General features: G+C 47.7%; 1 protein-coding gene across 1 annotated transcript in view; it reads left to right on the plus strand.

Moving 5' to 3' along the window:
- LOC138369763 (coiled-coil domain-containing protein 22-like) overlaps window positions 1–27005 on the plus strand; it is a 121999-nt gene that overhangs the window by 92267 nt on the left and 2727 nt on the right. Inside the window, exon 4 of the mRNA XM_069333253.1 lies at window positions 7303–7503. Coding sequence (XP_069189354.1) covers window positions 7303–7503 — 201 coding nt within the window. The remainder of the gene's footprint in view (window positions 1–7302; window positions 7504–27005) is intronic.

Below are 27005 nucleotides of genomic sequence, written 5' to 3' on the forward strand. Positions count from 1 at the left end.
CTCTCTTCGTTCTGCGGCTCTATGGGGCTGGTCGCTTCAGTTAGCTCTTGTGCCGAGTCCTAGGGGTTTACATCTCTGTGCCTTTCATGTTCAGGGAGTGTCCAACATTTTAGCCGATGGTCTGTCTCTCTTCCTTCCTATTTCCAAGGAATGGACCATCGATGCCGATTCATTTCTCTGGCTTTGCCAAACTTTCGAAACTTTCGGGCACCTGGACGTTGACTTCTTTGCGACAGCATGGTCTTGGTGTCTGCCTCTTCACATGGCGCCATTCCCCGACTGCGAGGACTTCACGGTAGATGCCTTTCAGCTGGATGCCATTCCGCTGGATTTTTCGAGGTGGTGATACATTTACCTCTTTAGCCTGGTCTGGTTGTTGCTCCGGGTGCTGGCATGGCTGGAGTCATACAAGGGGAGAGTGATTCTTCTGGCTCCTTGGTGGCTGGCCTAGCTTTGGTTTCAGGCACTGCTTGCTCAGTGTCTGAACCCGGGCTTCTTTTCGCAGCTCTGCCTCTTTCAGAGGGTCAGGCGGATGATGTACCTTGCTGGTTCAACCTTCTCTTCCGCTTTTCATGTCTGGAGTTTTTGAAGCGCCTTTATTGCCTTTTGTATGGTGATCAGGTGGCTGATTTGATGGTGTTTCACCTGCGGTCTTCTTCTCAGCAACAGAATGATGTTCCTTGGCGGTCTTTTCATAATTTTCTCTCCCTTCTGTTTCAGCCCATGATGTTGTTCTGTCTTTGCTTTCTTGGCTTTTCCTCAATAGGCATCTAATGCCTAATACTGTCTCTTCTTATTGTGCCATTGGCATGCTGCTTCTGCTTGCGTTCAAGGTAAACGTTACTTTAGACCCGTTTTGCAAACTTTCTCGTGCTCTGTTTCACCTCTGGCCTGCCTGGTCTTTGGACTTGGTTCTTACTTTTTTTTTCTTCCCTTTGGTTTACTGTGGCCCCTTCGGTCTGGGATTGTTTTTGGAAGGCCTTGTTTTTTATTTCCTTAGATTCTGATTGTCGGGTGGGGGAGCCTCATGCTCTCCTCCGGTGCCAGGGATTTTGTTCTTTTGGTCCTAGAGGTTATTTTGTTTGATGGCAGCCTGCTCCTTCTTTTCTGGCAAAGAATGAGATGGCAGACTTCTGGAGGGCTCCTTTGGTTGTGGAAGCTGGTTTGGTTCAGCCAGAGGGTGCATCATGCGCTTTGTCCGGTGGTGTCTTTATGCAGCTACCTTCGAGCCTCGGGTTCCATTTTGGTGGATTCGTTGCGGGTTGATCCAGTTTCTCTGGTTTCTTGTTCCAGAACTCTTGTTTCTCAGGTTGTCTGCAGTGCCATTGAAGCTAGCCAGCCTACCTCTCCTCATGCTTATGATATTTGCAAGAATGCTGCCTTGTTGGCCATTTCTGATAATACAGTGGCACCTTGACTTACGGCTGCTCCTACTCACAATTTTTTTGAGTTACGACCCCAATTTCATCGAAAAATGTGACTCAACTTACAACCTTTGCATTGACTAGCTACTAGCTACTTCATATACGTATGGGTCGACCGAGTGCATGGTTCCTGGTGGCACAGGCGACCCCGCCTCAGTTTACCAGAGCCACCCGCTTAGTGACGATCACGCTTGTAAAGAATTTCATTGTTTTTGTGCTTTTTTGTTTTTGAACATAAAATCAGCATTGACTGTAATGAAACGCCCTTTTTTGGGTGAGACTCGGAGGCTCCCCAGAGCTATCCGGGCTGAATGGATAGGTATAATTTTGTGACATCAGTCAATGTGCATGAAGTTCTTGCCTGCCAGGGACAACGAGCCAGAACCAGCCCCCCCCCTCTCAGAGGGGCACAAGGAGCAATGACCTATAGAAACCCCTGTGGTTGAGAGCATTCTATGTCTGCCATCGACTGGGTCAAGCACCCAGAAAGGTAGGCGTCCCAAAACAAACCCCCTATTCTGGTGAAACTATTGCTACCAAAGCCAAACGAGTGGACAGAACTTCCCAAAACCACTGCTCCCCAGGAAGGGAAAGGGGGAGCCCCAGACCCTCCAGGCCGGTCATCCAATTGGCAATTCTTAGGCTGAATGTCAAAACACGCGAAAACACCACCGACCGGAGGGAGGAAGGGATGACGCGGGAGCCTCCGGGTCTCACTCAGAAAATGGGGTTTCATTACACTTAACGCTGGTTTTCTAGGGGAAGCCTTGTCAGCTCCCTGGAGCTAATTCCCCAAAGACAAGAAAACACAGGGACTTATCCCGGGAGGCGGTAGTTCCTCGCACCTCAACATGAAGTCGAGACAACTGGTTGCAACCGCCAACCAAATGCAACACAGGCCCTACCAGGCGGAGGGACACTGACCAGGTAATGAGCGGCCAGGACCCTGTTCAACCTCCAAAAACCCCATGCCCGAATGTCAACCCAAGACATGTTGCCAAAAACAGCAGCCAAGGCAGCAAAGTTTCAAACGTCGTGGGCACAGGGATAGATCGCAGACTGGCTAGACTTAATAACACTGCGGACAACCTGAGAGACCAGTGCTCGGGAACAGGAAAGGAGGGAAACCGGGTCAACCCAAAGTGACCACCGGCCACCGAAGCTGTGGCGCACAAATAACGGCGGAGAGCTGCAACCGGACACAGCACATGATGCACCCTCGGCCTGACCAACCAAGCATCGACAACCCAAGGGCCCCTCCGGAAAGCAGCAGTCTTATTCTTAGCCAGAAAAGAAGGAGTCGGCTGCAACCGAACAAACCTACCATCAGGACCGAAGGAGCATAAAACCCTGCGCCGGAGGAGAACATGAAGCTTCCCGACCTGGCCCCCAGAGGCTAATGCCAACAGGAAAACAACCTTAGAAAATCGTGGGGCCAGGCGTGAGTGAACAGAGCGAGCCTCCCCCAGCCTTCACCCCATTAATGGGACGAACCGCAAAAGGGCCAATGAACTTTACGAGAACCTAAGCGGCGCACAGGGCGATCCCTGCGCTGACCAGAAAAAGATGGAACCGGAGGCAGCGCCTGCCCCAAATCTGGTACCACTGGCCTACCACGACGGGAAGTACCCCAAGCCCTGGTACGACCCTTCCGGGACAGCCCCCCCCCCCCCACGAGCCCCCCCGGAGAACTAACATAGCCGGACATAGGACAGCAACTAACCGAAGCCGCCTGAAGATACTGCACCACAGCAGACTCTGCAAACAGCAGAGGACAAAAAATGCAAAGACAATCGAAGAGCCAGGGCTCAAGCAAATTCTAAAGAAGAAATAAGCACCGCCTGCCAACATGTGAGTCGAGAAGCAAAAAAAAAACGCAAAACCACATCCCGCAGAAGCGGCACGAACAGCCTTAACAATGTAGATGAAGCCCGCACCACCAAGGGCAGCGCACCAGACCCAGAGGCAGCCTCAAGCGCCTTCACATCCAACTCAAGCCAATCTGAGGACAGCTCGAGGAGGGAGAAGAAACGCAGGACCAAAGCCAGCAGGTCACGTGTATGCAAATAACCTTTGACCAAGGCAGCCAGGAAGGGAGGGAGAGAGGGAGCCTGCAGATGAAGCTGGATCACACCAACATTCCGCAGAAGGGCAGGAGCAAACAAACAAACATTAAGGTGCTCCAAGTTGCCCCCCAGGAAAACCTGCAAGGCTGTCTGAGCCACCCTCCAATTAAGCGCACGGGACCAACAAAATGTGTGCCAAGCCTCCAAAGAGAAGAGCGGGCAGTTGGGTCCGGAGGGCTCCTCCGGACCCAGACTGGGCCCAGACCTGGTCTGCTAACCAGGACGACTCAGGAACTTCATAACAAACCCAGTACGAACACGAAGAACCGTACATGAAGGAAGGCAGATCCATCATGAAAGCATAATCTGGGTCACACAGGAGGTAAGCCACAAGGGTTTCCCGCACCACCTGTGACGGGATGCGGGAAGCCGAAAACCTCTGGAAGGACGGACTGAAGAACCCAAGGGATCACAGAACCAAACCCGGGGAGGGATAGATGCCAAATCCAACTTATATGAAGAGGGAGCGAAAGAGAACCCCACTTCTTGTAACATCAAGCCCCGCTCTGAGGGTACAAACACCCAGGCGGGGTCCAACGGAGCCCAAGGCCCTCAAGTCAACCACTCCCCTACCCTGGGAACCTCACCCTGAGGACTCACGGCCGAGCCGGCCTCCAAACCCCCTTCCGTCTGGGGATTTGGAGCCTCTAAAGAAAAGGCGGGAGCCGCCGAAAAAGCAGGAACGAAGGGGGGCCCACTAGTCAGACCCAGAAGCTCCAGCTGGAGGACCAGGCTCAAATGCCTCCACTGCAACCCCAGAAGGGAACTCTCCCGAAACCGCCTGAGTCTCAACACCAACGAGATCCTGCCCTGACTCCAAAACCCTCAGACGCTTCGGAGCCGGAAGCAAGGTGGGAGGAACTGGATGCACAATAGAAGGGAGAATGACTAGGAGGGGTGGACAGAACCAGAGCCGAAGTGACTCCCACCCTCAACTCTGGGTCCCTATAACCAGAACGAGGCAGTCTCGGGGTATCCGGGGCTGCAGCCAGCCTAGCGCGTTGCAGCAACCTAAACCTAACATGCAATGCAGCAGCTGCCTGCACCCTCATATCATGTTCAGTAACTTGGGTGAACTAGAGCACATACAGACAACAAACGTCGTACGACTGTGGGTCAAAAGAATCACCGACCCAACAGGCAGCATGGCGGAGGCACAACTGGTGAGTGTCGCCCTGAGATAGTGGGACAGAGCAACTTTCAAACTCGCAGGAAGCGAGAGGGGACTCAAGGATCACATCCATTGGACCACGGAGCCCCTGTTGGGTTTCTCAGGGCACTTAGCCTTCTTAACACTTTCGCGCTTTCCGCAAAGGTCACTCAGCCAACCGAATGTGCGCGCAGCGTTTTTATCGCTTAAGCGTAAAAACAAAAATGTGTATACTCTTTTTACTCTTCTGACCTTAGTTCTCATGCTACGTATTTCATTTTGGTACCAACGTGTTCGCAATAAAATTCTCTAGAAGAACATCAGTAAAAAAAGTCACGAAACGTATAGGGATACCAGCACCAAATAAATAACTACGAAGATGACTCGCCGTGAGCGCCCATCAGCAACAAAATGTTTTTACTCTTGGGATTGTAATCACCTCCACACTTATTCTACAGCGTTAATTTTGGTATCAATGGACTCGCAATGAAATTCCCAACACGGTGATATGAATATAAGCGTAGAATAATGATGCGGCCCGCCCGCAAGAGTGTGGGAAGTGGTGAAATTGTTACCCGGTATCGGTGACGGGACGACGCACGGCGCTTTGAAAGTTTATACTTATTTCACTCTCATGACATTAATTTTCTATGTACGTCATTCATTTTTGTGTCAATGTGTTCGCAATAGAATGTTCTATGTGCCCATAGGTAAAAAATATCAACAAAGCGTAAGTTAGAATAGCGCCAAATATAAAACAACGCTGGAACATATCAGTGAGCGTCAAACACACACGAAATGTTTTTACTTTTGTTATGTTTGTCAAGTTTATACTTGTTGCACACAGTTATTTTTGGTTGTATATTGATCGGAATAAAATTCCCTAAACAGACATATGCATATAATACATGATATGGGGGAAGCATTACCAGTATAAACGGCTAAAGTCACCCACCTGCAACCCGTTTGGGACAAAATACCATTTGATCGAAGTTATCCACACCTTTCATGAACTTATTGTACCATGCAGCCTAGTGGTGAGAAAGAGAGCCTCATAGCGCGCAGTTTGAAACAAACCCAAAGTAAATCGGATAAAAATTGAATTTTATACAAATATTTTAAAAGAGGACTCAACTTTATGTCTACTATGCGTTAGCGTTAGACGAAACGGGACGCGCCGGCGCGTCCAGATAGCGCGAAAGTGTTAACATGCTAAGGGAAGCCCAGGCAGGGTACTGCTAACCGGCACCCAAAACTACCAAACAAACTTCTAAAAGCTGAACCCCTGGGACGTGTCCACTCACGGGGGCCTAGCAGGGGAATACCACCAACACACAGAAGAAAACCCACACCAACCCAAACAACAGAGAGCGAGAGTACAAAGCAGACCCCCCACCAGGCAAGAACAAACAAAAACAAAAGAAAAACACCGCAAGAGGACAACGTACCCAGGCGGAACAGAGCCGGTCACTATAATAAGTGATAACTAATTAAGCAGTACCCCATGTCCCTACCAGTGACAAAAACTACCTCCTACCCAGAAACTAGGGTAACAAACCCCCAGCTGACCCCAAGGGTGGCCAAGTACCGAGCAGTAAAAGACACAACGGAGGTAGATCCCAAGGAGACTTGCAGAAGGAGGCTCCAAGCTCCAAGGGTAGTACCTACTGGACACCTAGGGAAGGGAACCTACAGTAATGAAACACCTTTGTTTGGTTGGTACCTCGGTTGTCCCCCATCCCCTTCTCTTGTGTTATTTAGGGGTACTAGTTGTACATTTTTGCAGTGCAAGAATGAGTGGAGTGGTATGCTGAGACTTCAGGTATCCGATGCTGCTGCTTCTTAGTGGTGTAATTATATAAGTGTAGTTACAGGATAAGAGCCATGCTCATAGTGTCCCTTCTACCCAGCTCTCTTTGTCATATAACGCTTTGAAACTACTGACGGTTTTGGCCTCCACCACCTTCTCACTTAACTTGTTTCAACCGTCCACCATTCTGTTTGCGAAAGTGAATTTTCTTATATTTCTTCAGCATCTTTGTTTAGTTAGTTTATATCTATTTTAATAAATTAATGTCGGTTAGCAATGTCAAAGGCTGACTTAACATCTAAGAAAGTGGTATATGACCTATCAGTATGAAAAGTGTACATGAATTATGGAGCAGTGGCTCAAGTCAGATGATGGTTTACAGAGCCAGAAGAGCATTACCAATCTTTTCCATGCAAGTGTCTGATTTGGTGCACTATATTTTTCTGGCAGTTTTCTCTTGGGTGCTATGGTAATCCTAGATTCCCATACTCCCCTACCTCTATTGATGAATCAAGATTCTGGTCCTGGTTTTCAGTAAATCTCATGAACTGAAAGAGCCTGGTGCAGTTCTTCAGTATGCCAGCTAGCCAGGTTATATCTTGGAGTGATGCTGAGGAAGTCATAAGAAAGAGGCATTTCATTACATTCAACTCTAACAATCATTTACAGGAGATTACTGTGAAGAAAATAAAATGTTTGTGGCATAACTTTAGTTATTTTTATTACTCTTAAGATGTTAACTTTGTGAACATTTACATTGTTTTATTATATTCTTGCTGTATATGTTTGCAGATAATGCTGCACTTATTCATCGAGAGGCTAAAAAGAAATTATCTGAAGCACTATCCCAACCTTGGATTCCTGCCCATTGTAGACATGTTGCTCATAGACATGCTTCTCAAGCCTCGGTAACAAAACATGGTACCTACCATACTCGGCAGTTTATCACAAAACCATATACACCATTAGACAGTCCATCAAAAGTAGTCCCAGGTATGTTATTTTAGTAAATATACATTGATGATATTTGTGATTTTTCTAAAAACTGTGATCATTTATAGAAATGAGAGTGATGCATAATTATAATACAGAAGTTTCTGGATTTACCTGCACACTGTATTTTCCCATGAATATTTATGTATTCTAACTTTGTCTTCCATTTTTATTAACACTATCGGTAACTTTGGACCGGACTCGCGTCCATTATTTTTCTCCTGAGTCCTAACTTTGGACCGGACTTGCGTCCACTACAAAAAATATTTGTATAAAATTAATTTTTTATCCAATCGACCTCGGGATAGTCGATTGGTATAGTATACTCACTAAAAAATTTTCTAAGGTTGCCATAATGTCCTCTCCTAAAGTCAGGTTTTTCATTTGCATCGACCGTCATATTTTCTTCCAGATTATAACGCATTGCATACTTTATTCCCAAAAAGACATGGTCCCTTTTACCCAAGGGAGGAAGGTACTGAATGTCAAATATTTCTTCCTCCTTCCTGGTAAATATCAAATCTAGCATGGAGGGGACGTCCCCTTCCCTCATCCTCGTAGCTTGTTTAACATGTTGATACAAGAATGTTTCCAGGATGAGGTCTACAAATTTACAGGTCCAGAAATCTTCTGTTTTAGCTTCACATGCTTCCCAGTCTTTGGATTTCAAGTTGAAGTCGCCGACTATCAACAGTCGTGAACTATCGTTATCTGCTCTCGCTATGATCTCTCTCATTATTGTTATAAGACCTTCTCATTTACTATCTAGCTCCTCCTTTGACCATGTGCTGCTTAACGGTGGACTATATGCATTTATGATCATTAGTTTATCATCCTCATGGCAGATCTCTAGTGCTATTATGTCAACTTCTTGTGGATTGGCAGTCACTATTTCGTTCACCTTTAGGTGTTCTTTCACCAGCACAGCAACGCCACCGCCTTTCCTGATTTTTCTCTCCCGTCTCCAAAATGAGTAGCCCCTTGGGAATATGACCTCATTTAAAATAGCATCTTCAAGTTTAGTCTCCGTGAGTGCAACAATGTCTGGTGTCTGCAGCTGTATTATATCACTTAACTCCAGTATGTTTGATCTTACTCCATCTGTGTTGATGTATGCAATCTTCAGGAACTTGTTCCCCCTCTTCTTATTTTTCACTCCCCTTTTCTCTAATGATTTTGTTGGTTTGCCTTTATGTACCACTTTACTGGCCTGCCTACCCCTATCACTTTTTAGAAAAAAGAATTGATTTCTTCTTCATTCCTGCTCTCATTTAAACGTTTTGCCTCGGCGAGGTTCAGTTTCAGCTTCTCTCTATCTTCTTTTGAAAGATCTCGTCTTAACGACCACACTTTCCCATCCTCATCACTTTGTAATTTTCTAGCATTCCTTAATACTTCTTCCATTTGTTTGGTACCATTTAGGGTGATCCTCAAAGGTCGATCTTTCCCTTTTACATATCTGCCTATTCTCCTGTAGTCGCAGACATTCTCTATGGTTGTAAGACCTTCCACGAGGCCAACAATTTTATCTACTACTTTTTCTTCTTCTACAGCTCTTTCTGACCTAGATGTTATCTCCTTTTCCTTGCAGCCAAAAATGATCAGGGACTTACTCCGATCAACTGTGTTTTGCACCAACTTCGGGTTAGATGCCAATTCTTTCCTCACTTCTAGCCTAATGTTTGTTTTATCTTGGTTGCTGCAGTGTTTGACTTCCTTTACTGCTTCTTCTATTTTTTCCTTCTCCTTGGCCACTTGTGCATAAGTGAGTTGCATATCTTTCTTGCACTGTTCTATTCCCTGTGTAACTTCCTCCATCTGTGCTGACAAAAGCTGTTTCTCCTGTTGAAATTCCTTACCTAACCTATTGTAGTTATTTATGTTTTAATTTACTTTAACTTCTTTCAAAGCTATTTTTAAGAGTCTATTTTCTTCTTCCATGGCTTAGCAATTAGTTTCCAATTGAATCTTATCCTTGCGCAAGTCTTTCACTACACCCTCAAGACATACAACTTTGCTATTTAAATGGTCATTACTTTCTTTCAATTTACTAATTATTTCTACATGAGAGGTCACAATAGTATCTAATTTTACCACCTTGTTGTATAGACTGGTTATCTCAATGCTTTTTTCACTGAATCCAGCAAAATCAAGCTCTGTTTTGTATTTCCTCTTGCAGGCGGCCATCTTGAATGTTGTTCTCTGCACTGTAAACTCTAGGGGTAACTTTTTCTCATCCACTATTTCACTTCCCTTGGCACATTCCTGTTATCTCACCTATTTTTCAAAAGCACTATACCTTTATGTTCTCTGGGACACCACTCACTATCATCATCCTGTACTACAATTTATTTGTAATTACAAGTGTGTAATTACATAAGTGTTGTTGCAGGATGAGAGCTACGCTCATGGTGTCCTGTCTTCCCAGTACTCTTTGTTGCGTAGCGCTTTAAAACTACTGATGGTTTTGGCCTCCACCATCTTCTCACTTAATTTATTCCAACCATCTACTACTGTTTGCAAAAGAAAACTTTCTAATTTTTTGGGGCACCTTTGTTTCCTTAGCTTGAATCTATGTCCTCTTATTCTTGAAGTTGCTGGTTTCAGGAATTCCTCTTTGCCAATGTGGTTGATTCCTGTTCGTATTTTGTAAGTGGTGATCATATCACCTCTTTTTCTTCTATCTTCTAGTTTTGGTGTGTTTAATGCCCCTTGTCTCTCCTCGTAACTCTCCCACCTGAGGGATTTTGTCCCTCAGGTGGGTTTCCTGCCTGTTTCCAGTTCCGAAACAGGACTATGCGGATCTTTGGTTCATTCTGGACTCGTCCCATCTGAACCGTTTGATTCCTTGCCCCACCTTTCAGATGACCACGTTGTACCAGGTCCGGCTTCTTCTCGAGCCTGGCTCTTGGATGATTGCTCTGGACCTCAAGGACGCTTATTGGCATGTTCCTATTCATCCGGGGTTCAGAGATTGGCTGTGGTTTGTGGTAGGATGATAGGCTTGTGTTGCCTTCCATTCGGTCTGAATCTGGCATCTCGCTTTTTCATGTGGTTAACACGGGTCGTGGTGACCCATCTGCATCTGCTAGGTCTTCGGGTTCTGGCCTACCTCGATAACTGATTTGTAAGTGCTCCCAACCAGTCTGCATGTCTGCTAGCCAGGCATCTGGTTCTTTCCCAACTTTTCAGATTTGGGTTCCTGGTGAATTGGCAAATGTCCCAGCTGGTATCATCCCAGGTTTGGACTTGGCTGGGCCTCGCATGGGATTCTAGGAGGGCTTCCATCTCTCTCCCTCCTGCTGCTTTGCTTTGCCTGCAGTCCCGTTTTCAGTTGTTGTTTTTTAAGGAGGACCCAGGTTACTCAGCAGCAGCTTGAGCAGTTGTGCGGGAGCCTAAACTTTGCCATGCTGGTTTACCCACTGGGCAGGGTTTGGCTTCGAAGGCTGTTATGGTATCTTCGCGATAGCCCTTTCTGGGGGGAGCCCCGTCGGCTCCCGGAGCTATTTCAGGCTGATATGCTAATGTCAGACTTTGGCTCAGTCATGTGTATGGAGTTCTTAGGCCTACCGGGGACCACGGCCAGAACCGGGCCCCCTCAGAGAGGCAAGTGGAGCAATGGCCTATAGAAGCCCCCGTGTGGTTGGAAGCATTCTATGTCTGCCATCGACCGGAACAGGCACCCAGAAAGGTAAGCGCCTCAAAACAAACCCCTATTCTGGTTAAAATTGCTACCAAAAGCCGAACTAGTGGATAAAACTCCCCAAAAGAAAACAAGCAAACTAGTGTGACGTCACACGCCGCCGCGCCGCTGTCTGCGCAGCTCCCCACTCCCCAGGAGGGGGAAGGGGGAACCCCAGACCCTCCACGCTGGCTACCCACACCTCAGTTCTTGAAGCTGATGCTATAGGCAAAGATCATGTGCTCTGGCTCCGGTGTCGCTACTGCACTGTAATTACCTAAGTGTAGTTACAGGATGAGAGCTACGCTCGTGGTGTCCCGTCTTCCCAGCACTCTTTGTCATATAACGCTTTGAAACTACTGACGGTCTTGGCCTCCACCACCTTCTCACTTAACTTGTTCCAACCGTCTACCACTCTATTTGCGAAAGTGAATTTTCTTATATTTCTTCGGCATCTGTGTTTAGCTAGTTTAAATCTATGACCTCTTGTTCTTGAAGTTCCAGGTCTCAGGAAGTCTTCCCTGTCGATTTTATCAATTCCTGTTACTATTTTGTGCGTAGTGATCATATCACCTCTTTTTCTTCTGTCTTCTAGTTTTGGCATATTTAATGCTTCTAACCTCTCCTCGTAGCTCTTGCCCTTCAGTTCTGGGAGCCACTTAGTAGCATGTCTTTGCACCTTTTCCAGTTTGTTGATGTGCTTCTTAAGATATGGGCACCACACAACAGCTGCATATTCTAGCTTTGGCCTAACAAAAGTCATGAACAATTTCTTTAGTATATCGCCATCCATGTATTTAAATGCAATTCTGAAGTTAGAAAGCATTGCATAGGCTCCTTGCACAATATTCTTTATGTGGTCCTCAGGTGATAGTTTTCTATCTAGAACCACTCCTAGATCTCTTTCTTTATCAGAATTCTTTAAAGATTTCTCACATAATATATAGGTTGTGTGGGGTCTATGTTCTCCTATTCCACATTCCATAACATGACATTTATTAACATTAAATTCCATTTGCCAAGTGGTGCTCCATATACTTATTTTGTCCAGGTCTTCTTGAAGGGCATGACAGTCATCTAAATTTCTTATCCTTCCTATTATCTTAGCATCATCAGCAAACATGTTCATATAATTCTGTATACCAACTGGTAGATCATTTATGTAGACAATAAACATCACTGGTGCAAGAACTGAACCCTGTGGTACTCCACTTGTGACATTTCTCCATTCCGATACATTGCCTCTGATTACTGCCCTCATTTTTCTATCAGTCAGAAAATTTATCATCCATGTTAGAAGCTTACCTGTCACCCCTCCAATATTTTCCAGTTTCCATAACAACCTCTTATGTGGAACTCTGTCGAAAGCCTTTTTTAGGTCCAGATAGATGCAGTCAACCCAACCATCTCTTTCCTGTAATATCTCTGTGGCTCGATCATAGAAACTGAGTAAATTCGATACACAGGATCTTCCAGATCGAAAACCATACTGTCTGTCTGATATTATATCATTTCTCTCCAGGTGTTCTACCCATTTAGTTTTGATTAGTTTTTCCAATACTTTCACTATTACACTTGTCAATGATACAGGTCTATAATTGAGGGGGTCTTCCCTGCTGCCATTTTTGTAGATTGGAACTATGTTAGCCTGTTTCCACACGTCTGCTACGATTCCTGTACACAGGGATGCCTGAAAGATCAGGTGAATTGGAATGCTGAGCTCAGATGCACATTCAGAACCCATGGTGAAACTCCATCTGGGCCAGCTACTGTGCTTTGCGTGTGGTGTTTGTTTTGTGGGTGCGAGAGCCAGGAGTTATCTTCAGTACTCGGGCTGCATGCGCATAGGGCTGCCTTCCCTAGGTGCCCTGTAAGTACTGCCCTTGGGGCTTGGGGCCACCTTCCACAGGCTCCTCGGGGTCTGCCTCTGCTGGTCCGTTTTACCTTTCGGTTTTTCGGCTGCCTGTTGGGCTCTTGGGTGTTCTGTTCTCCCTTGTTACTGGCAGGTGAGAGGCAGTTTGCACTGGTAGGGGCGCAGGGTGCTGCACAGCTTGTATTCCTGACATAGCGGCCGGCTCTGTTCCTTGGGGTTCGCTGTCCTCTGCGGGGTTTTGTTTTTCTTTTAGTTTTTGCCTGGTGGGGGGTTCTGTCATTTTATTCAGTTTGTTTTTGCCCTTCCACTGTTCTCCTTGGTGGCGCCCCCTGCTAGGTCCCTGTGAGTGTACACGTCCCTGGGGTTCAGCTATAGAAGTTCACTTGGTAGTTTTGGGCGCCGGTTTGCAGCACCCTGCCTGGGACTACTTGAGCGTCTTCAAAGTAAATGCTCAGGACCCTGGGAATCCCCTAGGGGGCGCATGGGTTCGATGGATGTGACCCTGGATTCCCCACTCGCTGTGTGCGAGTTTGAGGGTTGCTCGGGCCCCTTGTCTCAGGGTGACCCTCATTGTTTTTGCCTCTGCCACGCTGCCTGTTGGGTCGGTGATACTTTCGACCCTGAGTCCTGTGCGTGTTGCTGCTTGCTTGTGACTCAATTTACCCAATCCTCTGATGATTCTATTCGGGTACAGGCGGCGCGTGCGTTGCAGTCTAGGTTTCGTCTGTTGCAACGCGCTCGGTTGGTTGCTCACCCGGATGCCCCGGGGCTGCCCCGCTTTGCTTTTCGAGACCCGGACTTGGGGGTGGGGGTTGCTTCGATCCTGGTTCAGTCCGCACCTCCTCGTCCTTCCCCTTCTGTTCGTACTGGTCCTCCCCCCCCCCCCTGCTTCCGGCCCCGAAGCGTCTGAGGGTTTCGAGGTCGGAGCAGGGGTTACTTGATCTTGAGACTCGGGCAGCTTCGGGGGGTGCCCCTTCCAGGGGGGCGGCAGAGGCACTCGAGTCTTGTCTCCCAGCCGAAGCTTCTGGGTCTGACCAGTGGGCCCCCCTTCCTCCAGCTTTTCCGGGTGCTCCGTCCTTGTCTTGTGGGGTCGGGGCTTGGGGAGAGGACTCGGCCTCAGGTCCTGTGGTGAAGGACCGCGAGGCTGGGGAGGGGCTGACTTGGGGGCCTTGGGCCCCGTTGGAACCCGCCTGGGTTTTTCTTCCTTCTGAGCGGGGCTTATTGTTACAAGGAATGGGGTTTTCTTTTCCCCCCTCTGCGTACGAGTTGGATTTGGTGTCAGCCCTTCCCCGGGTTCGGTTCCGTGTTCCCCCGGGTACGTCGGTTCCGTCCTTCAGGAGGTTTTTGGTTTATCGCATCCAACCTGGTGTGGTGCAAGGGCCTTTGCAGCTTACCTCCTGCATGACCCGGATTATGCCTCGGAAATGGATCCGTCCGAATTCAGGTTTGGGACTTCGTTCCCTTTCTGGCTCCGTTACGAGGTTCCGGAGTCTTCCTGGCTAGCAGACTGCCCCTTGTTTGTTCTGGATTCCTGGCATTCCTTCTGTCGTTCCCGCACACTGGAGTGGCGGGAAGCTTCCATGGTGCTTCTGGTTTTCCTGCGGGGCGAGCTTGAGTACCTGAATGAGTGCTTGTTTGCCCCTGCCCTTTCCCGCGATGTAGGCGTTATTCAGCTCCATGTGCAGGTTCCCACCCTTTCGGCGGCGCTCGTTGAGTAGGACTTGCGCGCCCGGGGCCTTTTGGCTTCGGCCTTGCGGTTCTTTTCCCTCCTGGAGCTGTCCTCGAATTGGCTCGTGGAGGATGTGAGGACGCTTGGGTCCGTCCCGGGGTCCGGCACCTTGTCCTCGGCTGCGCGTTCATCAGCTGCCTGGTTGAAGCTGTTCACGCCGATTTTGCCGGATGCGGTTTCCCTGTTTTAAGCTTCCCGTCTCGCGTGTCGGCAGACGGTGCTGGGTTCCTCTGTGGAATCTGCTTGGGCTCTGGCTCTTAGGCGTTCTTCACCTTTTTGTCCTCTTCTGTTTGAGGAGTTGGCCGTGGCGCAGTTTATTCAGGCTGCATCGGCGGCTTGTCGTCCGATGTCAGACTTGTTGGTTTTCCGGGAGTCCCGGGGTGGGTCTTCCCGAAAGGGTCATGCCAGGGCTCGGGGTTCCTCTCGTCGTGGTAGACCTCTGGTGTCAGGTTCGGGTTCGGCTCCTGCAGACCCTCCCTCGTCTGGTCAGCGCGGTGTTCGCTCTGTGCGGGGTTCTGGGTCTCGTAAGGGTCGCCGGCCCTTTCGCGGTTTGCCCCATTGACGGGGCGATGGGGGGGCGGCTTGCACTGTTCGCCCACGCCTGGTCCCACGATTCGTGGGCCTTTCGGGTCGTGTCTCGCGGCCTGCGGTGGCGTTGGGTGGCCCTTTGCCCCCTTGGGGGCTTCAGGGCTGGCAGGGCAGGTTTCTTCCCCTGCTCTCTGTAGAGTCGTCTTGGAGTGGGTACGCTTGGGCGTCGTCGAAACGACGTCGTCCCTCAGATGGGTTTCCCGTCTGTTTCCGGTTCCGAAACGGGACTGCGCGGACCTGCGGTTCATTCTGGACTTGTCCCGCCTGAACCCCCGAGTTCATTGCCCCTCCTTTCGGATGACTACGCTGTCTCAGGTTCGGCTCCTCTTGGAGCCGGGAGCTTGGATGGTGTCCCTGGACCTCTGGGACGCTTATTGGCATGTCCCGATTCATCCACGGTTCAGGGACTGGCTCGGTTTTGTTGTGGGACGTCTGAGTTACCGCTTTCGTTGTCTCCCGTTCGGGTTGAACCTGGCACCTCGCATGTTCACGCGCCTTACACGGGTTGTGGTGGCTCGTTTGCGTCTCCTAGGTGTTCGGGTGTTGGCCTACCTCGACGACTGGCTGGTTTGGGCTCCCAGCCGGTCAGCTTGCTTGCTAGCCAGGGATTTGGTTCTTTCCCAGCTCGCCGGGTTCGGGTTCTTGGTGAACTGGAGGAAGTCCCATCTGGTTCCCTCTTAGGTTCGGACTTGGCTGGGTCTCATTTGGGACTCTCGAACCGCCTCCTTGTCTCTCCCTCCGGAGTCTCTCCTGCGGCTGTGGTCCCACCTTCGTCTATTTCTGGTGGGCCCTCAGGTCACCCGGCGGTTGCTCGAGGGGCTGTGTGGGAGCCTGAACTTTGCGATGGTGGTCTACCCGCCGGGTCGGGTTTGGCTTCGTCGGCTGTTCTGGTTCCTTCAGGGGGTCCCCCCCCCCACTTCCGCTTCTCTCGCGATCGCAGAGTTCGACCCCCGGGGGGCCTTGCGTCAGTTGCTGTGTCACCGGCTTCCTCTTCGGGTTTTTCGAGGTTCAGTGCCTTGGCGCCTACCCGAGCCCTCGCTCGATGTGTACACGGATGCGTCGTCTCTCGGCTGGGGTTTTGTGACCAGTGCTCACCAGGCCGGCCAGGGGCGTTGGGATCCGTCCTTCCGTCGAGCTCACAGCACGGTGCGGGAGTTTGCGGCAGTGTGGTTTGCTCTGGGGAGGATTCGGGTGGCCCGCGGATCGACAATTCGGCTCCATTCGGACTGCTCTCCGGTGGTTCATTGCCTGAACCGCGGGGGTTCGATGCGGTCCTTGTCTCTTTGGGGTTGGTCGCTTCTGGTGACTCGTCTGCTGAGTTCTCAGGGTTTGGCTCTCCTGGCGGTTCACGTACAGGGCATGTCCAACATCTTGGCCGACGCCCTGTCTCGCTTCGTTCCCCTCTCCACGGAGTGGACGGTCGACGACGAGTCCTTCCATTGGCTTTGCCAGACGTTCGGGCGCCCCGAGATGGACCTCTTTGCGTCGGCGTGGTCGCAGCGTCTTCTCCTTTATGCGGTGCCCTTCCCCGATCGCGAGGCCGTCTGGGTCGACGCCTTTTGGCTAGACTGGTCGAGGTGGGGGTTCTGTGGGATATCTGGGCTTGACTCAATTTATTTAATTATTAAATTAATGAAATCAATTATGAAGGACCACCCACTTTTAAGAAAAGAGGGAAACTAATAAAAAGTGATCATTAGAAACACAAGGAAGAACCAGTGTCTATGGATAAATATTAGAAAGCATAATCACTTAAATAATAAATGGGCTGTATGGTTAATTAACTTTAATCAAAGCCTCAAACACCTACATTGGGGGGGTATTGCTAGAATTTCATATACGTCTAGGAACTAGTGTGGTTCCTGCACCAGTTCATTGTTTGATAAATAATATTGTGACCAAAATATTAAAGAATCAATAGGAGATTACCAGTAGAAAATTATAAAGATTATTAGCATTAGAAAGCAATCATCTAAATAAACACATATTATCTCCAGTGTACATGACGAGTATTCAATTAGATAGAATCATGAACAAATAACAAAAATTGGAGTAATTAAATGGGTACAAAAAGTCTTAGCTTTAAGACGATTTCTATGACATCATTCACGCCTCGTCCTCGTGATCTCAGGAATTCCTTATAGAAGCCCTTAGAGGTGAATAACACGAATGTAGGTAACAACTCGTTGACTCCTCTCATACGAGCTGTAATTTAAGGGATATTACGTAGCATTGAACTAGGCTACTTAAATCTCAATATCCATGAAATATAAAATAAGGTTTAGTGCGGTACTAACGTTGGATTTTTTGTAGTCGTTCGATATAACGACAGGCTGCCCACGACATATACAATCTCTAATGATGCATCAAAAAAAAACTATATACTTATCGAAAGGTGCAAATTATGCTGAAGCCTGCCGGTATCGCGTCCCAGGCTCAAACTTCCACAATGTCGTACACGTGGTTGATAGCTTGGCTTGAATATCGACGCGTTATTAGTTGACCGAGCACTGCAGATCACGTAGAACAATAATAATTCATTCTGGGTTGAGTGTCAGTGTAATTCTTGCTGATAATCTCAACGTCACGTGTCTCAGACTCTGACGCCACGACTTTTGTTGCTCAATTCCGCAACGCGAGTTCACCATCCACACACACAATGGCGTCTCTCCTCTCCAACCCGCGTCCCCGCATTCACCACAGAAATTATTTATCACGAATAATATTATTTCGTGCAATTGTGGCTGAAAGACTTTAATAAAGACTGGATTGTAATTCTAGGGATTTAAATATTATTACTTTCTCGTCTTATGGTGGTAAACAAGAAATGGAGAAGATTTTAGTTTTCTCCATGGCATTCACGCGTGACGGTAAATTTCTTACTTGATAACAATTGTAACTAAAACTCTCGATTTACAATTATCTGGGAGTTATGTTATCCATAAATAACTATCACACGGAATACTTATGATTTTAGAGAATCACATTCAATTCTCTAACACACTGGCTATAAATGTGTTTAACTAGATATAATCTGACGCAGTACTGGTGCTTGGTTTCGTAAGAATTCCAGTATCCATATGCAGATATAATGGTTAGTTTATGTGAACATTACTGTTAGTAAGTTTTAGTAACTACAGTACTGTAATAGTATATTTTAATACTGATTTATTATAATACAATAGTATTGTATTAGTGTTGGAAATTTCCAACAGGTTCATGTACCTCTTTTCCCCAGTTCAGCTGTTGCTCCAGGTCCTGACTCGCTTAGAGACTTACCAGGGGAGGGTTGTCCTTCTGGCCCCTTCTTGGCCAGCCCAGCCTTGGTTTCAGGCGCTGGTTGCTCGGTGTCCGAACCTGAGGGTTTTCCCGCGGCTCCGCCTCTTTCAGCAGATCGGGCTGGTATGTCACGTGGCTGGTTCGATCTTCTCCTCGAGTCTTCGCGTATGGGTTTTTTGACTCGAGTCTATCATCATCTCTATGGTGATCAGGTGGCCTCCTTGTTGGTGACCCACCTGAGGGCTTCTTCTCGGCGGCAGTATGAAGTTTCCTGGCGGTCCTTCTGTTTCTTTTTGCGTCTTCGTCGTGTTAGTTCCTTGTCTGTTCGGGTGGTCTTGTCCTTCCTCTCGTGGTTGTTTCAGGACCGTCATCTCATGCCTAACACTGTTGCCTCGTATCGTGCGGCACTGGCGGAGCCGCTTCAGCTTGCCTTCGGTATCGATGTTGCATCTGCGCCGTTTCGCAAGCTGTCTCGTGCATTGTTTCACCTCCGGCCTCCTCATGCACCGCCTAAGCCATCCTGGTCTTTGGACAGAGTGCTTGCTTTCCTTTCGTCTCCTCGTTTCATTGTGGCCCCTTTGGTCCAGGATTGTTTTTCCAAGGCACTTTTCTTGTTGACTTTGGCCTCTGGGGGTCGGGTAGGGGAGCTTCATGCTCTCCTCCGACGCAGGGGTTTCTGCTCTTTTGGTCGTAGTGATTGTTTTGTTCGCTTGCAGCCGTCTCCTTCTTTTCTGGCGAAGAATGAGACTGCTGCGTTCCGGAGGGGTCCATGGGTGGTTGATGCTTGGTTGGTCAGGCCGGGGGTGCATCATGTTTTGTGTCCGGTTGCGGTGCTTCGCCGTTATTTGCGCGCCACGGCTTCTGTGTCCGGGGACGCGCTGTGGGTTGATCCGGTTTCCCTTCTTCCCGATTCGCGGGTTCGGGTCTCCCAGGTCGTCCGCAGGGTCATTAAGTCCAGCCAGCCTGTGGTCTATCCCTGTGCCCATGACGTTCGTAAGTTCGCGGCTCTTGCTGCCGTCTTTGGGAATATGTCTTGGTCTGATATTCGGGCGCTGGGATTTTGGCAGTCGAACAGGGTCCTGGCTGCTCGTTACCTTGTGAATGTCCCTGGGCCCCGTCAGGCCTGTGTTGCTTTGGGTCAGCGGTTGCAGCCAGTTGTCTCAGCTTTGAGTTGAGGAGTGAGCGACGACCGCCTCTCGGGTAAGTCCCTCTTTTTCTGTCTGTGGGTAGTTAGCTCCGGGAAGCCGACGGGGCTCCCCCAGAAAACCAATGTTGAATGTAATGAAACGCCATTTTCTGGGTGAGTCCCGGAGGCTCCCCGACATCCCTCCCTCCCTCCGATCGGCGTTTTTTCGCATTTTTGACATCCAGCCTAGTGTTTGGCGGCCCTCTGCTAGGCCCCCATGATTGTACACGTCTCAGGGGTTTTCAGTGCTATAATCTACCCTCTTGTTATGTTTGGGTTTCTTAACCGGTTAGCAACACCTTACCCGGGCTTCCCGTAGTTGTTACCCTACGGGCCCTGGAAAGCCCTGTCTGGGCTTGGGGGACCATTGACTGTGTCTTCCAGGTTCCAACCCGTCTTGTACGGGATCGTTGGTTGCTGTTCCCTTGTCTCCGGGTGACAGTCGCCATTTTTACCTCCGTCACGCTGCCTGTTGGGTCACTGACACCTTGACCCGGAGTCTTGCGAGTGATTCTCTGCTTGTTCTCCAGTATTCTTCTGATGTTATTACTGTTCAGAGTACAGGCGGCATCCGTGTTGCAAGTTTGGTGAGGTTGCTGCAACATGCAAGGCTGGTTTCCCACTCGAATGCCGTGTGGCTGCCCCGTTTGGTTAGGTGCTGTTCGCCCCTTTCACTCCATGTTCCCGGCTCCGGACCGTCTGCGGGTTTCGGGGTCGGGGCGGGGTTTAGTTGCGGCAGAGACTCGGGCGGTTTTCGGGGGCTGCCCCGTTCAGGTTGGGGACGGAGGTTTGAGCCTGTGCCTCCTGCCAAGGCTTCCGAGTCTTACCAGTGGCCCTTTCTTGTTGCCTTTCCCATGGACTCTTTCTTTTCTTTAAGGGGCGGAGGGCTTGGAGGACGGCTCTGCCCTGGGGCCTCTGTTGTTGGTTCCCGGGGCTGTGGGGGATGCCTGCTAGCAGTTCTGGGGCGGTTTTGCCCCTGCCGGGGTTTTTCTGCTGTTGGGCGGCGTTTTTCGCCCATCCAGTCTGCTAGCTTCCCACATTTGCTGGCGTGTTTTTGTGTATTTGGCGTCAGTCACAGCCCCTGCTGGCGGCCATTTCGTCTGCCGGTTTCCCAGCGTGGCCACCAGGGCGGCGTTGCGGTTTGTTTACATGCGACTGGGTGTGCGAGCGAGCGTCTCGGGTGAGTTTTCATTTTTTTTATTTCAGGGTTTTTGTTCTCCTGTTGTCGTTTCTTTGCTTTTCTGGTGTTTTATTGCCTGTAACCCTGGGGACGTTTGGGTGTTGATTTTACACCGGGTTTTTCCAAATTTTCTGTTTTGGGTCTGAGCCTTTGGGTTTAGGCTCAGTGCCCCTGGCTGGTATGCTTGCTCCCACACCTTGTCCCTCGGTTTTCGGTCTGTTGGGACCGTTTTCCCAGGGGGTTCTGCTGGGGGCTGTGCTTTGCCTTTCAGTGGTGTTTTCCGCCGGCAAAATGTGGTGGTTTGGGCTCCCCCTGGTTCGATTCTGGGTTCCTTTGGGTTCCTTGGTTTCGTTCTGGAGGTTTCTTCCTCTGGGGCCCCCTTTTGTGGGTTCAGGGGACTTTGTTTCCTCGTGTGACCCGGTTCTGCCTTCTGGGGTTCCGGGGGTCTTCCTGGCTTGCAGACTGATCTTTTTGGGTCTTGGCACATGTTGTGGTCATGCTGGGACTTTGCAGTTTTGCTGTCGAGGTGGGCCTTTTGATGCAGTTTTGTGCCTTCTTTGCCTGGCCGGCGTGGTGCTCTCTGCCCACTAGTTGGCGACTTGTATTTTTACAATATATGTCCTCACCTAGTTGTGCTTGCGGGGGTTGAGCTCTGGCTCTTTGGTCCGTCTATCAACAGGTAATTACCTAAGTGTAATTACCTAAGTGTAGTTACAGGATGAGAGCTACGCTCGTGGTGTCCCGTCTCCCCAGCACTCTTTGTCATATAATGCTTTGAAATTACTGACAGTTTTGGCCTCCACCACCTTCTCACTTAACTTGTTCCAACCGTCTACCACTCTGTTTACAAAAGTGAATTTTCGTATATTTCTCCTGCAGCTTTGTTTCGTTAGTTTAAATCTATGACCTCTTGTTCTTGAAGTTCCGAGTCTCAGGAATTCTTCCCTATCAATTTTATCTATTCCTGTTACTGTTTTGAACGTAGTGATCATATCGCCTCTTTTTCTTCTATCTTCTAGTTTTTGCATATTTAATGCCTCTAATCTCTCCTCGTAGCTCTTGTCCTTCAGTTCTGGGAGCCACTTAGTGGCATGTCGTTGCACCTTTTCCAGTTTGTTGATGTGCTTCTTAAGATATGGGCACCATACATCCGCTGCATATTCCAGCTTTGGTCTAATAAAAGTTGTGAACAATTTCTTTAGTATTTCTCCATCCATGTATTTAAAAGCAATTCTAAGGTTAGAAAGTGTAGCATAGGCTCCTCGCACAATGTTCTTAATGTGGTCCTCAGGTGACATTTTTCTATCTAAAACCACCCCTAGATCCTTTTCTTTATCAGAATTCTTTAAAGATTTCTCACATAATTTATATGTTGTGTGGGGTCTATGTTCTCCAATTCCACATTCCATAACATGGCATTTATTCACATTAAATTCCATTTGCCAAGTGTTGCTCCATATACTTATTTTGTCCAGGTCTTCTTGAAGGGCATGACAATCATCTAGGTTTCTTATCTTCCCTATTATCTTAGCATCATCAGCAAACATGTTCATGTAATTGTGTATTCCCACTGGTAGATCGTTTATGTAGACAATGAACATTACCGGTGCAAGAACTGAACCCTGAAGTACTCCACTCATGACATTCCTTCAATCCGATACCTTGCCTCTGATTATGGCCCTCATTTTTCTGTCAGTTAGGAAATTTTTCATCCATGTTAGTAGCTTACCTGTCACTCCTCCAATATGTTCCAGTTTCCAGAACAACCTCTTATGGGGAACTCTGTCGAAATCCTTTTTTAGGTCCAGATAGATGCAGTCAACCCAACCATCTCTTTCCTGTAAAATCTCTGTGGCTCGATCATAAAAACTGAGCAAGTTCGTTACACAGGATCTTCCAGATCGAAAACCATACTGTCTGTCTGATATTATAGCATTTTCCTCCAAGTGTTCTACCCATTTAGTTTTAATTATTTTTTCCAATATTTTGACTATTACACTTGTCAATGATACAGGTCTATAATTAAGGGGGTCTTCCCTGTTTCCACTTTTGTAGATTGGAACTATGTTAGCCTTTTCCCACACATCAGCTACAGCTCCTGTACACAGGGATGCCTGAAAAATCAGTCGAAGTGGAATGCTGAGCTCAGGTGCACATTCTCTCAGAACCCATGGTGAAACTCCATCTGGACCAACTGCTTTGTTCTTACTTAGCTCCTTGAGCATTTTTTCCGCTTCGTCTCTAGACACCTCTATGTGCTCTATGTTGTTCTCTGGAATTCTTATTGTATCTGGTTCCCTAAAGATTTCATTTTGTACAAACACACTTTGGAACTTTTCGTTTAGTATTTCACACATTTCCTTTTCATCTTCCGTGAATCTATTTCCCATTTTCAACCTCTGAATATTATCCTTTACCTGCAATTTGTTGTTTATGAATTTATAGAATAGACCTGGTTCTGTTTTACATTTGTCTGCAATCCCTTTTTCAAAATTTCTTTCTGCCTCTCTCCTTACTGCCGTGTAGTTGTTTCTCGCATCTTTGTATCGCTGGTATGTTTGGGGGTTCGGCCACTTCCTGTATTGATTCCATTTTTGTGTCTTTTCGTCTCTGGCCCTCTCGCACTTTCTGTTGAACTAATCCTGTTTCCTAGTTCTGCTTCTCTGTTTTGGTATAAATTTTTTTGTGCCTTTATCATATATTTCACAAAACTTGACATACATCTCATTCACTTCCTTGCCTAGCATCAAGTCTGTCCAATTATACTCACTAAAAAAATTTCTAAGGTCACCATAATGTCCTCTCCTGAAGTCTGGTTTTTCAACTGCTTCAACCTCCTTATTTTCTTCCAGCTTATAACACATTGCATACTTTATTCCCAAAAAGACATGGTCACTTTTACCCAAGGAAGGAAGGTACTGAATGTCAAATATCTCTTCCTCCTTCCTGGTAAATATCAAATCTAGCAAGGAGGGAACGTCCCCTTCCCTCATCCTCGTAGCTTACCTGGTTGATACCTGGTTGATGGGGTTCTGGGAGTTCTTCTACTCCCCAAGCCCGGCCCGAGGCCAGGCTCGACTTGTGAGAGTTTGGTCCACCAGGCTGTTGCTTGGAGCGGCCCGCAGGCCCACATACCCACCACAGCCCGGTTGGTCCGGCACTCCTTGGAGGAATAAATCTAGTTTAACATGTTGATACAAGAATGTTTCCAGGATGAGGTCTACAAATTTACAGGTCCAAAAACCTTCTGTTTTAGCTTCATATGCTTCCCAGTCTATGAATTTCAAGTTGAAGTCACCGACTATCAACAGTCGTGATCTATCGTTATCCGCTCTCGCTATAATCTCTCTCATTATTGTTATAAGACCTTCACGTTTACTATCTAGCTCCTCCTTTGACCATGTGCTGCTTGGCGGTGGACTATATGCATTTATTATCATTAGTTTATCATCCTCATGGCAGATCTCTAGTGCTATTATGTCAACTTCTTGTGGATTGGCAGTCACTATTTCGTTCACCTTTAGGTGTTCTTTTACCAGCACAGCAACGCCACCGCCTTTCCTAATTTTTCTGTCCCGTCTCCAAATTGAGTAGCCCCTTGGGAATATGATCTCATTTAAAATTACATCTTCAAGTTTTGTCTCCGTGAGTGCAACAATGTCTGGTGTCTGCAGCTGTATTATATCACTTAACTCCAGTATCTTCGATCTCACTCCATCTATGTTGGTGTATGCAATCTTGAGGAACTTGTTCCCCCCTCTCCTTATTCTTCACTCCCCCTCTCTCTATTGATTTTGTTGGCTTGCCTTTATGTACCACTTTACTGGTCTGCCTACCCCTATCACTTTGTAGAAAAAAGAATTTATTTCTTCTTCATTCCTGCTCTCATTTAAATGTTTTGCCTCGGCGAGGTTCAGTTTCAGCTTCTCTCTATCTTCTTTTGAAAGATCTCGTCTTAACGACCACCCTTTCCCATCCTCATCACTTTGCAATTTTCTAGCATTCCTTAGTACTTCTTCCATCTGTTTGGCACCGTTTAGGGTGATCCTCAAAGGTCGATCTTTCCCTTTTACGTACCTGCCTATTCTCCTGTAGTCGCACACATTCTCTATGGTTGTAAGACCTTCTACGAGGCCAACAATTTTATCTACTACTTTAGCTTCTTCTACAGCTCTTTCTGACCTAGATGTTATCGCCTTTTCTTTGCAGCCAAAAATGATCAGGGACTTACTCCGATCAACTGTGTTTTGCACCAACTTCGGGTTAGATGCCAATTCTTTCCTCACTTCTAGCCTAATGTTTGTTTTATCTTGGTTGCTGCAGTGTTTGACTTCCTTTACTGCTTCTTCTATTTTTTCCTTCTCCTTGGCCACTTGTGCATAAGTGAGTTGCATATCTTTCTTGCACTGTTCTATTCCCTGTGTAACTTCCTCCATCTGTGCTGACAAAAGCTGTTTCTCCTGTTGAAATTCCTTACCTAACCTATTGTAGTCATTTATGTTTAAATTTCCTTTAACTTCTTCCAAAGCTATTTTTAAGAGTTTATTTTCTTCTTCCATGGCTTTGCAATTTGTTTCCAATTGATTCTTATCCTTGCGCAAGTCTTTCACTAAACCCTCAAGACACAAAACTTTGCTATTCAAATGGTCATTACTTTCTCTCAATTTACTAATTATTTCTACATGAGAGTTCACTATAGTATCTAAATTTACCAACTTGTTATGTAGACTACTAATATCAATGCTTTCTTCATTGAATCCCTCAAAATCAAGCTATGTCTTGTTTTTCCCCTTGCCAGTGGCCATCTTGAATGTTCTTCTTTGCACTGTAAACACTAGGGCAACTTTTTCTCATCCGATTTTTCACTTCCCTTAGCACTTTCCTGTTATCTCACCTATTTTTCAAGAGCACTATACCTTTATGTTCTCTGGGACACCACTCACTACCATCAACCTGTACTACAATACTTATGATTGTTGAAATATGCTGGAGCTCATCTGCTGCAAGTGTTGACCCTAGGGGTGTCACCTTTTTCAGGTGTACTGGTTCCTGTGCCTATTGGGCTCTATCATGTCTACATGTGACACTGTATGGGGGTCAGCCTCGTTACTTGTGTGTGGAGTCACCACATTACTTCCTAGTGCTTTCCAATTACCATTCTGACACAAAAAAAAAAAAAAAAAATCTTTCTATTATCTCTGTGGCTCTTTTGGGCACTCAGTTTCCACCTGTGTCCCCTAGTGCGTGTGCCCCTTGTGTTACATAACCTGTCCTTATCAACCCTGTCGATTCCCTTGGGAATCTTGAATGTGGTGATTAGGTCCCCCCTCACTCTTCGTCTTCCAGCGAAGTGTGGTTTAATTCCCGTAGTCTCTCATCATGAATTAGGTAGTGTACTTTTTCTTTCGGAAGGGGTTCTGTTCCCTTCTCTGTTGACTGGGCGCTGGGGGAGCAGCTTGCTCTGTTGCCTTTCGCATGGTCCTGCTGTTGGTGGGCGTTTTGGGTTGTCTTCCGGCCTCTGCTGGCGTTGGAGGACAGCTTCTCCCCCTTGGGGGGGTTCTGAGCTGGCGGGGTGGGCTTCTTCCCCTGCGCTTCGTCATTTCTTCTTCGTGGGTGCGTGGGGCGTGGTTGATCCGCCCCATCCTTCTGGGGTTCACATCTGCTCTTTGCAGTCATGAGCTTTTCCCGTTTGCAGTTCTTCTGGACTTCTTCAGTATGCGCCCTGGATCCTATGCCCTCCTCGGAGGACTGTTGTCTCGTGTTCGGATTCTGTTGGGGCCGGGTGCCTGGATGGTGGCCCTGGACCTCCAGGTCACTTCTTGGCACGTTCCTCTCCGGTTTTCTGGGACTGGCACAGTTGGTGGTGGGGCTTCAGGTTTGCTGTTTTTATTGCCTTCCCTATTTTGTAATGGGCACTTCGTATACTTTTTGCATCTTTACTGGATCTTAGTGCCCTGTCTGAGTCTGAGATTCGGTGTCTGGCCT

Source organism: Procambarus clarkii, chromosome 4 (assembly GCF_040958095.1).
Source record: "Procambarus clarkii isolate CNS0578487 chromosome 4, FALCON_Pclarkii_2.0, whole genome shotgun sequence".
NCBI lineage: Eukaryota > Metazoa > Arthropoda > Malacostraca > Decapoda > Cambaridae > Procambarus > Procambarus clarkii.